At 52.0% G+C, this 16981-nt stretch overlaps 1 protein-coding gene across 5 annotated transcripts in view; it reads left to right on the top strand.

Moving 5' to 3' along the window:
* Positions 1–16981, top strand: part of RREB1 (ras responsive element binding protein 1) — a 129027-nt gene that overhangs the window by 84664 nt on the left and 27382 nt on the right. For all 5 annotated transcript variants that reach the window (XM_068557648.1, XM_068557647.1, XM_068557643.1 and 2 more), the window contains exons 7-8: positions 11056–11200; positions 11760–11896. In XM_068557648.1, coding sequence (XP_068413749.1) covers positions 11056–11200; positions 11760–11896 — 282 coding nt within the window. The remainder of the gene's footprint in view (positions 1–11055; positions 11201–11759; positions 11897–16981) is intronic.

Here is a 16981-nt window from a genome sequence, read left to right as displayed (position 1 = left end):
CACTATTAGGTGAGAGTCTGTGGTCCTTTTCAGAATTCTTACTTTACATTTTAGAAATCTGCACGTAGTAGAAAGCTACCACTCTTCTCTGAGAAGAAGAACAGGTCAGAGTGATTTGTCACAGAATTTTATTCTTCACATGAGATACAAAGTGTAAGAAAATAGCAAAGCTGGAAGTTTACCCATTTACCCATTTCAGTTGACACTGTCTTGTGCAGCCTGTTTTGTGTTTGCTAGACTGACATCCTCCAAAATATTTTTCCTTCTACTTTGTGTTTTCTCTATTCTAATACCCCTTTAACCTCTTCAGCAGAGCTTTTTTTTTTTTTAATTATTTATTTTTGGCTGTGTTGGGTCTTTGTTGCTGCGCGCAGGCTTTCTCTAGTTGCGGCAAGCGGGGGCTACTCTTCGTTGCGGTGCGCGGGCTTCTCATTACGGTGGCTTCTCTTGTTGCGGAGCACAGGCTCTAGGCGTGCGGGCTTCAGTAGTTGTGGCTCGCGGGCTCTAGAGCGCAGGCTCAGTAGTTGTGGCTCACGGGCTTAGTTGCTCCGCAGCGTGTGGGATCTTCCTGGACCAGGGCCCGAACCCATGTCCCCTGCATTGGCAGGCAGATTCTTAACCACTGCGCCACCAGGGACACCCCAGCACAGCTTATTTTATTTTATCATCTTTTTTGAAACGCTAATTGAAAAATGACCTTGTGCTGTGTCTCACTTTTGATTCTGCGTTCTCCTCTGAAGGACCAGTTCAAGTTCACTTATGCTGGAGAGAGTTTATTCATAGGACCGTCGGAGCGCAGGGAGGTGGTGAACACCAGCCAAGCGTTTTTCCGTGTATCACTATTTCTCACATTGACGATCTGCTTCCTAATTAAATCGTTTCTTACCATTTGGCCACCTGGATGCTGAGGTTTACAACTTAGCTTTTCTTCTGTTTTGGCAGAGGTGGTGTTTGTCTATTAGTTTGTTTTTGGAGATTAAGCAAACGCAAAAGAAATGTTGGGTGCGGGTGATCCGGTATTTTTGACCCACCTTGTCAAACTATTTCGAAAACTCAGTTGCACCAGGTAAAACCGGTAAATGGCATCAAAATCTGGAGCATCCTTGCTTGCCCACACTTGAGCAACCTGGCAGTTGTGCGCGCTGGAAACCAGGTCATGGGAGGCAAGGTGTGTGTTTGCTGGGGTGGGACGCGGCCCGGGGAGCTGGCCTCTGCCCTCTTCTCCTCTGCACACTCCCCTCGTCTGATGGCCCGAGAACTTTGAGCAGATCATGAGTGTGGGTCCCATTTAGTTTTATGATGTGCAAGTAGCAAGGTGAGGAGGAAGGCGGGAGAGGGCGAGTCTGACTGCCAGCGTTAGATCACAAACTTAAACCTGCAGGGTGCTGGCTGCAGGCCACGCAGCACGTCCTGCTTTATACCTTGCATTTTTCCGCCTTTGTTTAAATATTCAACCTGTCCAACCTGTTTGGGCTGAACAAGCTGGTGCTAGCAAACATCGAAACTGTCAACGTTTTTCTGATTTGTTAAGGAAGGTGATTAGCAGCAAATTCTGCAACCCACGCCCCCCCCCCAAAAATAAGTGAACAAGTAGCACAAAAATCTTAGCACGTGTATTTACCACACTGGATACCCACTCTCTCCCTTGGGGCGTGTGTGTGTGCTGGTGGCCTTTCTCCTCTGCTTCCTTCAGGGCTCTGGGTTGACGGAAAGCTTGTTGGCCTTCAGTGGGGAGAGAGTTTGTGTTTCCTTAAACCGGAGATGCAGTTGCATAATGGGTTCACTGGGATGCCGTGACTGCACTCCAGTCTCACTCTCTGAGCTTATATAACCCAGCGCCCTCGGGAGGCTGTGCCGGTTTTGCAGGTGAGAAGACTGAGGTCTGCAGTGGCACGGAGTTTAGCCAAGGCCCAAGCACATCTTGGACCCTCCTTCCCGGGCTCCTTCCCCCACAGCACATCATGTGGTCCTGTGTGTCACCCCTGGCCAGCCTTTATCCCACTCAGATAGCAGGGACTGCAGTCACAGACAGGGGCCCTGTGATCTAGTTCGTTTCGCAGGTGAAGTTTGTCTTTGGAGCCCTGTTCATTTTGTCTCTGTCTCTCGCTGGCCCCTGAGGTGTAGAGGATGGTGTCCCCGCAGTGGTGGTGATCTCCTACACCCACGCCCACACCTGCCTCCTCCCTGCGGTGCGTGGCAGGCCGTCTCAAATGGCCCGGCGCAGGCACTGCTTGTTCCTCTTTTGGAAAAGGCTGGGGGGCAGCACACGGTGCCGTGGCACCCCCTTATTACCAGGTAGTCCTCTCTTCCTCCTTGCCCAGAAAGGATGTGAATAGCTGGGCTCTGCAGAAGGGTCCGGGTGCCGTGCGCATTTCCATTCTACCGTGAAGCGTTGGTTTGGGAATTCGCTTGACTGGCCTTTTAGCTGTTTGCCACCGAAGGGCCTTCTTGGGGGGCGGTGGCAGGTGCTTCCCTCGGAGGTGATGGCTCCCAGCGGAGGGCCCCCATCACCCAAGACCATAGATGCGAGTCACTCTTGGGACAGGGCCAGCTCTGAGTGTGGGGCGGCCCCCGCGCTGTATGGGAAGGTTGAAGAAATGGAGGAGTCTAGCCCAGGGAAGGGAAGAGTCCGCACAACATGACGGCCGCCCGGAGATACCTAGGGGCTGTCAAGGGGGAAAGCGGTCATTCTCGTTCTCTGGATTAACACAGGATGGGCCCGGCAGGCAGGCTGGTTCAGCTCTGCGTGAATGAGAGAGTTCTCTTTGCCTGCGAGAGCAGTCAGCTCATCCAGCCTCTGGGGTCTTTAGTTTTTTTTTTCAGAATCTTTAATTTTACATGGAAATAGGTACTCGGTGTCTTTGTGGGTATTATAAACAAAGGAGCCAAATAATGCATGGAGAGTGTTATAACAAATGAAAGATTATTTTAGCAAAACAAGGGCAGACAAAGGGGAAAAGTACAAGAGGGTTCAGGGTATTCGGATTCAAAGGCATGGCTGTTAGGAACAAGGTCTAGAATAAAGATTTTTTTACAAGTTGATATTTATTGACGTGGGCCGACTGCCAAGCTCCCTGCGCTGGATTTGAAAGTCAGGAGAGGAGGACGGGGCTTGAGAGTGAGCGGCACAGGCCCTCTGTTGTCTAAGTAGACGGTCGATAACAAGAGAGCGTGTCCCTCGATTCTGCTCTGAAGTCAGTGGCTCCCAGTGTCAACATGAAAGTAGGGAAGGAACGCAGCAGCCAAAGGTGGCCTCACTCCTGCCTGAAGGATGGCCGGGAGAGCGAGGACGGGAGGGGAAATACTCTTCAGGCGGCGTGACCCCAGCCCTGTCCGTCAGTGAGGAAGTGTTTGTACCAGGGTCTCCCACGAGACTAAGATGGAGAAGGAACCCAGAGACACGGGAGCAGAAATCAGGTCCAGCCGGAGCTGGAGCCCTGAGTCGGGCTGCAGAGCCTCTCTGGGCTGGGGAGCTCTGGAGGGGGAGAGCGCAGAGGCATTTATTTGTTAACGAGAAACGTGGACCTGACCCCCAGATACATCCTGCCTCGAGTTAAGATTCCCTAACTTCTCCCACAGTTTCAAACCACCCTCGCAGTGGCAGCAGCAGAGCGCAAGGCCGCAGTCGGCACGAGGAGAGAGATGCTCTGCTTTGGGGGTGCGTCTCCCTAGAGTCAGGGGGAGAGGAGCTGTGGGGAAAGGCCGACGTGCCATGCTCTGCCCCTGAGTGGACGCAGGGGCAGGAGGAGGGAACCTCCTTTGTCGCGGCCTCCACCAGCCACATGGCAGAGGCCCGGGGGTGGGCTGCAGCCTCCAGGCATTTTGTCCAGGGAAGCCCCCAGGAGCTCCTGGCAGAGGATTCCCGCGGCCGGCCTGCGGACGGTGGGGGGCGCCTCCCTGAGGTCTGCGCCTCTCGCAGGCCTGACTTCTAGACGTTCCCGAGGGTGCTGTCTCTTCAGTCTGCAAGGCTGCTTACACCACCATCAGACCTTCCTCCACACCCTGGCACAGCTGGCGTGATCTGCCTTCTGGATAAGCATGACTGAACCTGAGCAACACCCGAATCATCAGAAGGTGCCTTTGGGCTCACAGGTGGGGCCACACGGGGAAGAGCTCCCCCGCCGGCCCCTTGTCCACCTCTGTCTTCACTCCCCCCCCCCCCACCCCGTCGTTTGCTAGCACAGGGCGTGATTGACTTACAGGCGTCACTCTCGGCTCCGCACCCTGAAACTCCTCCCCTAAACATCTGTTAGGGAAACGCACACAAATCTTTCTGGAGACTTACTTTGCTTTGGCCCAAAAAATAGGTTGTAGAGGTGCGATGCCTCTTGATCTCGTTCATTCCCTCTGTGGTTATCACAAGGCTTTGTTGTAAAAGCAAAGCTAGCACGGGGTATGGACGGAGAGGTGTCTATAATCAGGCTGTGAAAACCTGTGCGAACCTGTTGACTTCAGTCTGGCAGGGCCCTGAGCCATGCTGGGTGCTGGTTTTGTGTACGGTTTGTGTCCTGTTTACTGAAAGAGTGACCTTCCTTATGATGCCATTCACTCAGACGATTCAGCCCCTAGATCAGTAAAAACCTATGTGGAAATTCAGGCTGAGAAGGGAGCAGACACTGGAAGTGTCTAGATGTTGCCTGAACTTTGACCTTCACTCATAAATTAGACACGGGAAAGCTTGAAGAAGGTTTGAGACCTACCATGGGGACACCTTCTACTAGGTGGTCCTTTAAACTTGTTGAAAATTTTTCAAGGGATTTTACCCCCAAGATAAGAAGGTTAAATTTCCCCGTTTTTGTTACGTATTTATACCTGGTAAACTTGTGCAGGTAAACTGCAGAGTGAACCTGGGAGAGGTTTAATGCTTATATCCAAAAAATGTCAACATCGTAGTCCGATAGTTAACTGACCTGTGAACAGTGCGAACGGTTAAAGAAGGTAACTGGGATCCAGTGGTTGTCACGCTTGAGCAGGCATGGGTATCAGTGGAGTGAAACCCAGGGTACCGAGCCCTGGCCCAGAGTCTCTGAGTCTGCAGGTCTTCAGCCAGGCCTGAATTTACATCTGTAACAAGCTCCTGGGTAAATGCCAATGCTTCTGGTTGGAGGACCACAGTTTGCAAACCAGTGCTCTGGAAGACTGGCAGTATTATCCCCATTTTATAGGTGCGGAATCTGAAGCTAACATACCTAAGTAACTAGTGGGGTCTCCGTGGTTACTGGATGGTTATTAGGTGGTATCATCTAAAACGTCTCGATGCTCTGAGACCACCCCAAGGCTTCATTGCCGTCACATGGTCTCTCCACCTACTACACCATCTTCCCACCTGAATTTGCTTTTTCACCTACTAAATTCCTGCTTCGTTCTCAGAGCAAGCCAGTGCTTGAATGGTTAAGGGTTTATCTCCATTTCCAAATCACACCTAAGAACGGTCAGTAGAAAATTCTTGTATTTGGAACTGGAAGTGAGGAAGTTGTGGGGGGAGGGAGGGATGTGCTTTAGGAATTGGTCTGTCTGCTCTGAGTTACTAGACTGGCATTCAGCTCTTGTACAGGTTGTTTTAGCTGCGATGCATTCAGTATTCTTACAGACATCCCGCCCTAGCTAAAATGGATCTTTTCACATTTTAGAAGTTAAATAATAACATTTACAGGAGGGAAACTTTGAGCTGAAAATATACATCCACCCCAGAATTCAAAGTGGGCTCCCAAAAAGTACTCAGATTTAGATTTTTTTTCCCCTTGTTTGAAAAACATCTGCAATATTTGTCATTATTCATTACTGGAAGAGTCCCCCCACCTCCCAGGAGGGGGCCGGGAGTGCAGTGTTAGGAATGGGAGAAAATTTCCCTTGACTCCTGAAAGAGTTCTGGTAAAATGCCTTCCTTAGACCGCAATGTGGCAGGATTTCTACAGTCGATGTGGCATGCCTCCAAAGGAAATTTCTAGGATTATATGCAGAAAACAGATGTTTACTTTGATTTTACATCAACTTCTCTCTACTGTGGATGTAGGTGTAGTTTTGAATGCATAAATACAGATGAATTCCAATAAGAGAAAAAACTACCCCATGTCCTCAGTGTTGATCTTTGGAGTGTTCTTCATCGAGGTCCCTTCACTGTGACACTGTTTTCTATACCATCTCATATCAAGTTAGTGCACATTAAATCCTAGTACGGTGAGTGAGAAGTTATCTTGGAACCTGAAGACGTATGTGGTAGTGATGCTGCAAGTGTAGCAGGCTTTCTGCGTACACGTCATCCGTCCATCCATTCCCTCCATCCATCCGTCCATTCAGCGGTGATTGATTCATCCGCCTACTCATCCATCCAGCCATTTGGCCGCTATTTATTAACCACTCACTGTGCATCCCCAGGGGCGAGTGCAGAGAACAGGAGAGACAAGATTATAATGAAACTTTTTTTCAGTCTGAGCCGAGGAGACAGTCACACGAGTAAATACCCGGTATTTCCAGTTACTGGTATGTGCCGTGAAGAAAGTAAAACTGGGTCGAAGGCTGGAGAGCATCTATGTTGAGTGGGCTGGGGCGCTTGCTGTGACGGCAGGCACCAGCCCTGGAAGGCCGGGGGCGGAGCAGCCTGGGTAGAGGGCGCGCAGCAAGTGCACCAGCCCTAGGGTCAGACTGGTTGGATGCCTTTGAGGGACCTGGAGAGAGCACTACGTCTGAAAGCACCTTGGATCGGGGTAGGGTGCCGACAAAGGAGGCCCAAGAAGTAGGCAGATCTAAGAGGGGACCATCAGAGGCATTTACGTGGAGGAGTGTCTGATTTGATCCATGTTTTAGGAGTTCACTCTGGCTGCCTTGTAGAGAACGAACAACAGGAGGGCAAGAGGGAAAGCAGGGTGGCCAGTGTTAAATGTTACGACCAGCCAGTCAAGAATCCTGTGGTGGTGGTTTTTGCGGTATATCCATCTGTGGGTATAATGGCACATCCATCCCTGTGCGTAGATCTTTGCACTTTTGTCCAATTATTAGTTTTCGAGACAGATTTCTAGAAGTGGAATCACTGGAGTAAAGGGCATGTGTATTTAAAATTCAGATCCCTGTCACTCAGCTACTTTGCAGAAAGGTTGTTACCAGTGTTTAGTACCATCCACAGTGTTGAGAGCCAGCTTTGTGTACCACAGCACTGCTGCGTGTTTCTCGTCCTTGCCCGCCTGGAAAGTGAACAGCTGTTCAGTGTTCAGGTGCAGGATGGAGGGCGCAGGGCTTGACAGCAGTTTGAACAAAGGAATCGCGGGGGTCTGAGCACGAGCTGAGGGTGTAACGCTGCTGTTAAACACACAGGGTGGGGGACTTGCCTGGGGTCCAGTGGTTAAGACTCTGAGCTTCCACTGCAGGGGGTTCGATCCCTGGTCAGGGAACTGAGGTCCCGCATGCTGTGCAGTGCGTCCAAAAAGTAAAACAAAACAAAACCCACACACCTGGGAACCCCAGCTCCGTTTACACAACCTCAGGACGTGGTCATCCCAGCCCTCTGTGTGCCCTGCACTCAGACCACATCCAAATTGGTGTTCACTTCTGATCCAACATTTCATGAAGGATATTCGCAAACTGGAGAGTATTCCAAGATGAGTAGCGACCAGCAGACTGGAGCGCAGAGCTGGAGGGCGCTGGCTGAAGGAGCCAGAGTTGTTCAGTTTTGGGAAGAGAAACTTCGGAGAGACGCAGACCTCACCTTGAACTATCTGCAGGGCTGCCCTGCAGAAGAGAAGGTGGACTGACTCTGTGTTGCCCCTGAGGACAGACAGACGTTTAAAGGAAGGATGGAAGTTTTGACTCGACATGGGGAAGATGGTTTTAACAGCTGGCCTTGTTGAAAATGGAGATGTCCTCGTTGCTGGAAGCATTCAATCCGAACTGAATGATGTTGTCTCCAGTGCACGCTGCTAAGGGACGTTCTGTGCTGCGTGGGTGGTGGGATAGCATCTCACCTCCCTTCCAGTCCTGAGGCTCTTTGTAATTTGTTGATTCTTAGGGTACGTGGAAATTAGGTGAATTAGCCCTTGAAATAAAACCTGAAAGAAAAACAGACCCAGGTCTTCTAAAGAAGAGAAATTGGATTGTCTCCTCCCTGCCCACCCTCCTCTCTGTTTCTGGCCACACTGCAGGGAGGAGGCCATTAGTGGCTCATCACGGTGACTCGCCACACTTCCTGTGAGCATCGGGGGAGGAAACTGACACTCCTGTGGCCGCTCCTGCTACTGGAGGGAAGACGAGAAGGGGTCAGGGTAGGGAGTGTCTTTAACTGCAGATCACATCCAAATTCAGAAATGCCCGGAGATCCCAGCGCCTGGCAGCTCAATTATTGACTGAATCAAGTTCTTAAACGAGCCTCCAGAAGTTGGCCATCCCATAGGTGGAAGGACAGACTGGGAACCCCCTGTGTCTTGGCCAACAAGCACGATATAACCCTAGAATGGAGCATTGCTTGAGCTTTGAACTGAGGCTCCAGCTGGGCTCAGTGGGGGAGCCGGAGTGCCTGGTATGTTCAGAAGCCTCATGCTTGCCACCAAGCCCCAGAGACGGCCTTGACCTGGTCTCATCCCCCTGCTGTTAGCGGTGACACGGGACTGGAGGTGGGAGCGTCCAGGCCTGACCTGTGGGCCCTTCATTCTCCTGTTGAACGTAGATTAGAGTTTGGTACCAACTGCAAGACTGTGGGCCACAGTCACTCAGAGAAGAAGTGTCCAGGGTTCAGGGAATAGCCTTGAGTGTCCAGCCCGTGATCTGTGATCTAGAACAGAGATGCAAAGGCTCGGCCTTTAAAGGCAGTTTGGGGGAAAAGCACAGACCTTGGAGTTGGCACACCTGGGTCCATCCTAGCTGTGAGGCCCTGGCATGTCAGCCTCTCCACACCTCAACGGCCTCATCTGCAAAATGGAAGTCATCATCTGGGTGAAGTTCCCAGCAGATCCTCACTGCGTGCTCGCTCAGTCCCCCCTCTTCTCTGCTCTGTGAAAACAGCTTCTGTCATAAATCCCAGGAGCTAGATAATAAAGCATCAGTCTTGTGACTGTTAGCGTCATATTGACAGGAAAGGTGTGCTGATAGCTTGAAATGCGCTAGTGGGCTGCTTACAGTTGTCAGTCTCTGATTTCCAGTATCCTCGTGGGTTATCGTAGCCTCGTGTTTATCTGCACAAGTAGCCTGTTGGCTGTAGAAAAGGATATTCGTTTTTAAAATTCATTTTGAGTGATTTCTTGAAAGGATGGGTTTGGTACTAATTTACATCCCATAGTATTATCATACTTCCTCAATTCTTAGATGCCTAAAAACTTTTTTTACATTTCTAAAATTGGAATGTGCCATACAATAAATGTCGAAAGAAACTTGCCAGCCTTTCTTTTTTTCTCCAAACACTGATATTAAGTGATGGTCTCCTGAGCTCCCAATCGCGTTGAAGTAGAGGGGGTACATAGAACAAGGCTGTTTGTCTCCATTAACTTTCTCAAGGCTTTAGGTGACCAAGAACTAATAATAAAGCATCCTCCCCTAATAATCTAAGCAAGGAATTATGTGGCTGTGGCGCGTGATGGTTGTCTGTGATTCTTTTCCATTTTCTCCCACTAGATCTTTCTGACTCACCACACTGATTCCCCCTAAGAGAACAGAGGGCTGGCCTGAGCCTCCTTCCCTGAATGCCATTCCTCAGAGGTTAGGCCACATCTCGCCTACTGGTGGATGCTGGGCTGGTGCTCCTCGGGCAGAGGCTGGTGTGGTCAGGGGCTGGCGTGGGGACCCCTCCACCTTCTAGAGTACGTCTGTAGGGCCAGAACCAGGGAGATCCTAGCTCTTAACCTCCACACACGCATAGAAGGAGGACTCACGGGTGTCTGGGGGCAGAGGTTGTGTGTGGGAAAGGTGTTGCCTAGCCGTCTCGTTGAATCATTGGCCTGAGAGCCTGAATTGTTGCTGCTGGTGGTTCATGAGCTTCTCAGCCCTTTTATCCCCAGCCTGTCTCCTGTACAGAAGGTGCAGCAAAATGTGAGCTTGAGCTGAGCAGAAGTTCTTTGTAGAAGTCTGACAGGATCGTTTATAAAAACTTGCTGTCTTTTCCCATTCCTGAGAACATCTCCAGTAAGATAATCCCATCAGAGGGTTATTTATAAAAAGCTGTGGCTACATTCCCACATCTGGCACAGTTTAACCCCGGTCAGAGATGATGATGCCGATGATGATTGTCATTAGGAAAAGTAAACCTTTAATGTCACAAAGCAAGGAAACTGAGACTTTCTTTTTGTAATGCCATTCTTTCTTTCCCTATAGCTCTTGGGACCTGGTTCCTAGAATGTTTGTTTTAGAACTTGATAATGTAAGGTCACTTAAGTCAGGTCACCCATAAAACTCTCTTTTTGGAACAGACATATGCATACTAATATAATACTTTCTTGTATGTGTATTCCTAGTCCTATAGATGTCAGGGTTGCAACACGTAACTTATCCCATTGTCCCAGCTACTCTCATGATCTGCAAATCCATGTAAGACCTTGGAGAGCATGGGCAGGCTTTCAGGTCTCAGGCACTTCAGACATGTGCTCGGCCAGCACTTCTCAAATTTGACCCCCAACGTGCTTCCAGAGGCAGAAGAGAGAGAACACATTCTACTGGTAGACAGGGGGTGGGTTCTGGGACCACAGAGTGGTTTCTTGGTTTGTGAACTAGTGGTACCTGGGACTTCTTTTGTCTATAGAATTATGTGCCCTAAAATAGTACAGCTTGCCTGAATAAGTAGAACAGATCATCAAATAGTTTGTTTTTATCTCATTAGTGCCAGTGAAGTTCATGAATATCTTCCAACAGACAGCAAGGCACTGAGCCACGTTTTTGGATAGCACTTCGTTGTGAGAGCTTCACGAGGGGTTCAAGGAGATTATAAGGTTTTTAAAAAGAAGTCACTGTATAAATTATACCCCGTATCTCTTAACTAAGGAAAATTTAACTACCAGTGCCCAAATAGAAAATATAAAACATTTTAAATAAACCAACTCAGTTTTTGCTAAATCACATTGTCTGTGTGTGTGTTCTTTCCAGACATATGAAGATTCATGAGAAGGACCCCAGCAGCGCTACGGCTGCAGCCCCTCCGTCCCCACTGAAGCGCAGGCGGCTGTCCTCCAAAAGGAAACTGAGTCACGATACAGAGTCAGAGAAGGAAGACCCAGCGCCTGCTAAAAAGGTCCTCTCTGCCCCCAGCACAGATGTGCCTGCCCCAGGGACTCTTGGCAGAAATCCCTCCAGCCTTTATTTTCGCAGTCTGGGGGCTTGGCGGACACCCGTCCCAAGCTTCTAACCTCTGTTTCCCTGCACTGTTTCATAAGGTCTCTGGAGAAAAGAGTGCCTGGTTGCTCTTCCTTTGTGGAAGGAAGAGCCCCCCGCTGAGCCCACTGATGATTTGAGGGGCTTGTTTCATTGTTCCCAGGCTTTTGTTTCTCCAGCTAGCATGGAAGGTTCCTGAGTATTAGGGACTCTTTTGTCCTCACTCGTGTATTCCCAGTGCCTGGCAGGTCCTAGGTGCTCCGTGAATATCTGCTGAATGGATGAGTGGGTTGAGGGTGGGTGGGTGGGTGCTGCTGTTGGGTGAGGTTTTGTTACATGAAGCATTGGTCAGTAACATCCTTAATGCCTAGGAGGGAGGCGTCCTTTTCCTTTCAGATTCTGGATTTAGTGTCGGCTTCTCTGAAACAAACCACGTGGGAGCCCTCCCTTGTGACCTAATGTTTTTACTTTCCCCTAAGATGGTAGAGGACAGGCAGTCGGGTGACATGGAGAAGAAAGCTGATGAAGTGTTTCACTGCCCACTGTGTTTCAAGGAGTTCGTGTGCAAGTACGGGCTGGAGACCCACATGGAGACCCACTCAGATAACCCGCTAAGGTAGGAGAGAGGCTGGGGCGGGCCTGTGCTCTGGGGACTCCTCCTTGTGATGTGTGATGCAACCTACCTCCTGTTACTCCAGCCTGGGCTGTGAGGCCATTAGTGAGGCCGATCAGGGTGCTTGCGGGGGTGGAAGTGGGGCTGAGAGGGGTCAGGGCAGGTGGCTGCAGCCCCGGGAGGATTCACCGGGGTCACGGCGCCTCCTGCACTCCTGGCGGGGCCCCCGGGCGATCCCCATGAGCCCCCGCCCACGGGTAGCCTCCTAGCACCGGGCTTTGGGCAGCAGGCACATTTTCTTCACACAAGGTGTTGCAGCCCAAATGGTCGTTAGCTGCGCCCGTGTGTGTGATAAGGACGGGGAGGGCAGATCAGGTGCTCGTGGGTGTCTGGAATGGGCTGGTAGCACAGAAACCTAGGAGAGCATTTGGGGGCAAGACAGAGTTCTGTCGTGCAGGACACGGGACCTGAATGAAGCCCGTCGCAGTAGCAGCAAAGGTGATGGTTCCGCTGGTCCAGGCTCCACATAGTTCTTCTGATTTTCAGTGGTCCCAGGCGGACCTCCGGTAGAATTTGGGGCTGGGGTCGGGGGAGCTCGGCTTGCCTCCCCAACCTTCTTGCCTACGTTTTTATCAGGCAGAAGGCCCTTTGTTCCTGCTGAGCAGGTACCCTCTTCCTCTCTGAAACTGCTACTGTATCACCTTTAAGGCGCTGTAGGGGAGCCTCTGGTATCGTGAGACTTGAAAGTGGCACGTCCTGAGAGGCGCAGCTGAAGGTCCCCAGAGCGGAGGCCAGTGCGTACGTGGTCGCAGCTTTGGGTTTCAGAAGACAGCTTGCGAGTGCAGAAATCTGGACATCTGTTTGTCTGACTCACCAATACATGGACCACATTTCCTTCCTGGGGGCACATGTTTGGTTGTGACTTAGGAGTGAAAAGGTCTGAGGCAGCTAAACATGTTTGTGTTGGGGGAAAAAGCCTAATTGTCCAGTAAGAAAGTCGTGTCAAATAATCATTATCCTTAATCACATTAGCGTGACATTTTTCCATTAGAGAGAAAAAAAGAGTTTATGGAGAGATTAAACTCTGAGCAATGGAAGTGCTAGAACACGTCTTCAGGTGACTGCCCCGTCTTGGGAGACTGCTGGATGTGACGGGCAGGCACGGACTGGTGGCCAGGCCCCTGGGTCCCTGTCCCGCCTCTGCCCGCATGGGGCCTGGGCCAGCTGCATCTGAGCCTTGAAGGAGAGCTGGACCAGATCGTCCTTGTGTTCCCTTTCAGGCCTGAAATTCCGTGACTCTGAAACCTGCCTCTTAACACTTGTTCTTCTGTCTACCAAGAAAGAGCACTTGGCTCTTCCTTCTGTAGGCCCCGTCGTTCTGAGAGATTCAGGAACTTGACTTCATGGTTTCCTTAACGTCCACAGCATCCCAGGACGCGGGCTGGTGGCGGGTGGTGACTATTGGAATAGTTCTCTAGATGCAGGACCTGAGCAAGCGGAGGTGAAGTTACCAGACAGACCTCACGTGGTGAGTCGTGGGCAGAGGCAGGAATAGCAGCTGCGACCCCCGACCCTCCGCCCCCCGTCAGCGCTTCTGACCCGGTGCTGCAGGGTGCCTCAGTCCATACACTGCTCCTCTCTGGGTTCCTCCCGAGGTTTTCTTTCACTTTGTGTTGTGTTCTGTGATCAGATACCATCTTAGGAACTACCCATTTACCCTCTTCTAGATGATTCTGTCCGACAGGGAAAATGTCTCTCGAGAGAGATTTCTGGGCAGCTGGAGCCTGCACGGCACAGTGTATAGCGATGATAGAGGCAGATCGGGTGTCCCCTCCTTTAGTGCTGGCCGGCACCGGGGCGTGGGTGCGCCTGGAGTGGGGCCTTCTGGACCGGCACCTAATCTGGGGACAGGCTTCGCTGGCTGCTTGGAGCACATGGAGACGGGAAGCGCCGTGGACACTGGTTCGCTGTTTCACATGACTTGGTGCGTGATTCACTTGCCGTGACGCCAAGGCTGTGAAGTTAAGCCTCAGGTCCTCCCTGCCCACTGGGTGATAGCATCCTTTGTTTGGGGAGGGCGGACTGGAGGAGTTCTGAGCCTGGTGGGGGGCTCGGCCCCTCCCGGCAGTGGCGTGAGAAGAGGTTGCCTTGCATCCATGGTGGGGGCAAGCATGCCATCCCCTGTCTGGCGGCTGTTGCTGTGTGGGTGGGTCTTGTGCCTGGGAACCAAAGGAGTTAATTACAGAACATAGTTAATTTCCCTTCTCTCCCCTCTGCTCTGCCCTCCACGGAATGGCCTGCCATCAGAGGATGCCATGGGGACGGGCATGAGCCGGCAGGGCCCAGCCAGGCAGCGAACCGTGACAGTAGCTGGTGGGAGAGGCTGCTCGTTAACCCAGAGCTAAAATAGGCACCAGCTCCATTTGCAAACCCCAGAGGCAGCAGAACCACAGTGGGATGCTACCAGATTAGACAGAAAGTTTATAACTCGAAACAGCTGTTGGCTTCTTTCTCTCCCTCTCCTGTCCTTACCGCCCACCCCCAAAGCTGGCAAGGTGCCCGTTGTTCCTTAATAAAAAGCATTGGAAATCCAAACTCATGTAAACGCCGAGGCCATTCTCCTGCAGTGCCTTGTGTTTCAAGTTAACGAAGTGTAAGCGTAGAGCAAAAGGAAGACACAAACCACTGTAGTGGTTCTGGCTCCGAGTGTCGGGTTTGTTTTTGCCCTGGCCCTTCTGTACAGCCCCCCAGACAGGAGAAGCAGAGGCTTGGTGGGAGCTGCCACTTGGGACTGGAGGTGACAGAGTGTTCAGTGAGCAGGTGGATGCAGAGAGGACATCCCTGTGTGAGGGTGTCTGGGTGTTGAATATCGTGCCTGGTTATAAGAATAGAACAGAGTCACAGGCTGTCCGCTGCCCTGAGTAAAGTTAGCTGGGAGGGAAGTCCAGGTCAGCACCCACCAGTGCGAACAGGAGGAGAGCCACAAGGGCCGCCTTAAGTTTTCTAGTAGCCACATTTCTACAACAGGAAGAAGAAATAGCCAAATTGGTCATGCTTTGCTGAAATTGATCATGCTTTGCTGGTATAGTAATATATCCGAAATATAATGTCAGTACAGAAATCGTCAGTGACGTGATTTACATTCTCATTCTCATACAGTCTTTGCCATCTGGTGTGTGGGGCGTGATCGCAGCCCATTTCAATTGGAAGAGGCACATTCCAAGCCCCCGGCAGCCCATGGATAGGTGCGAGCCTAGGACAAGCCCACCTGTAGCTGGGAGGGCTTTGTCTCAGACCCCGCCCCCCTCCCCATTTTGTGTCTGAATGACTAGTCTCTGGCTAATGGGGGCTGGGCTGGGCCGGGGGCGGGGGGGACCTCTGGGTAGTCACGGTGGCACTGTGGCTGCAGCTGGGGGCGAAATTTGGCAAAAGTTATTGTATCATCTTACGTGGCTTCTTGATTAAAGGAGATCGGGTAATAAATAATTTTTAAATTAGTTCAGCTAAAATGTATCCGGCAAATGAATGAGTGCTTGTGGTGTGCCAGGCCCTTGACCAGACTTAAGAAAAAAGCGGTGACAGTGGAGACAGGGCCCCTCGAGGGCTGTCAGCAAAGAGTAAGAGCGATTATAGCAGAGTGAAGTGGGTCAGTTCAGGGCCAGACAGGCCAGCAGCCTGTTTTCCAAGCAGAGGGAGCCAGGGAGCCAGGGAGCCGGATAGGTTGGCGGAAAGCTTCCCACGGCATTTTACACTGGATGCTGGGGCGCTTGCCCGGGGCAGGCCGTCCTCAGTCCAGTCCAGTTACCGATCCTGGTCGTCTGTGAGGAAAACGTTATGGTGATGCCCTTAAATCTACATGGGGAGTTGTAAGGTGGGGACCCGAGTGGGCTCTGCGGGCACGCGGCGGCACGGAGGGGAGGGCAGGTGCCCACAGGCATGGAGGGCGGGCTGCCAGAGGTGGGGAGAGTCGCCAGGACCTTCTTCTTCTGGATTCTCAAGTGTTCCAAGGAACGTTCGACCGCCTGCCCTGCACCCCATCCCCCCTCTACACACTCCCGTCACCTGCAGGGAGACCCTAAGACTGACTGGCATGGCGCTGGTCCCACACTTGTTAAATGTCATCCTAAAAATAGGGAGAGGGTATAACAGAGTACTCTTCAGCATCTCCTATAAGAGCCCCGGGGGTCTGAGGCTCAGCCAGGTGGAGGGCAGATTTAAAACGTTGCTGGGGGCTGAGGGAGGAGAAGATCCGCCCCCTGACTGGCCGGAAGCTGGAGGCCTCTGTCCGGGCGGCCCCTCCCCACCCTGCCCAGGGGCCTCTCAGCCGTGTGGAGTGGGGACTGCCGCCGCCTTCTGGGCTCACCCCAGCCGCCCGTTGAGCAGTCCCTGGACCTGCCCGGCTTCCCGCTGCGTTGCTTCGGTCGAACAGACCTAGCAGGGCGTCAGGACGCAGTGTGCAGCCCGGCGGATTCCTGGGCGTGGGGAGGGCAGGCTGCCCCTGGCCAGGGCCCTCTCACAGGCCGTCACTGTTGCTCCCAGCAACTGGGAGAGATTAGTGCAGCTGTTGGCTGTCAGCTCTGCGGCCGGGAAGCGGGGGAGGGCAAGGAGGGTGGGCACCAGGGGAGAGGAGTGTCTGAACCGGGCGGGGCTCTGACGAGAAGCTGTTCTCACTCGCCCCTCTTGCCTCCGTAGACAGAGCAGAGAAAATGAAGCATGGAATCCCTTTAAAAAGGAATGTCAGTCCGTCGATTAAAACACTGTAATGAGCAAGAAATTCAGTATCTCAAGGAAGCAGCCAGGGTGACTGCCGCTTTCTCAGCAGGGTATTTCACGGGTTCTGATGACAGGGCCGGGCCTGCTGCTGCTCGGGGAGTGTCGGGAAGACTCCCAGTCGCGCCGCTGTCCGGGGCCCAGGCGTTAAGGACGTGACGTGGGTTGTAGAAGGAGCTGGGACACCTGCAGTAACCATCCTCTGAACACACAGCGCAGCAGCTGCAGCAGGGGGTGGTGAGGGAGCCGGCTGCAGCCTGACCGGGGCCTGGCATCTCCGTGACCTTGGGCTCAGTCTCCCCATCTGGAAAATGGACT

Source organism: Eschrichtius robustus, chromosome 12 (assembly GCF_028021215.1).
Source record: "Eschrichtius robustus isolate mEscRob2 chromosome 12, mEscRob2.pri, whole genome shotgun sequence".
Taxonomy (NCBI): domain Eukaryota; kingdom Metazoa; phylum Chordata; class Mammalia; order Artiodactyla; family Eschrichtiidae; genus Eschrichtius; species Eschrichtius robustus.
This window is presented reverse-complemented; position numbering and strand designations above follow the sequence as displayed.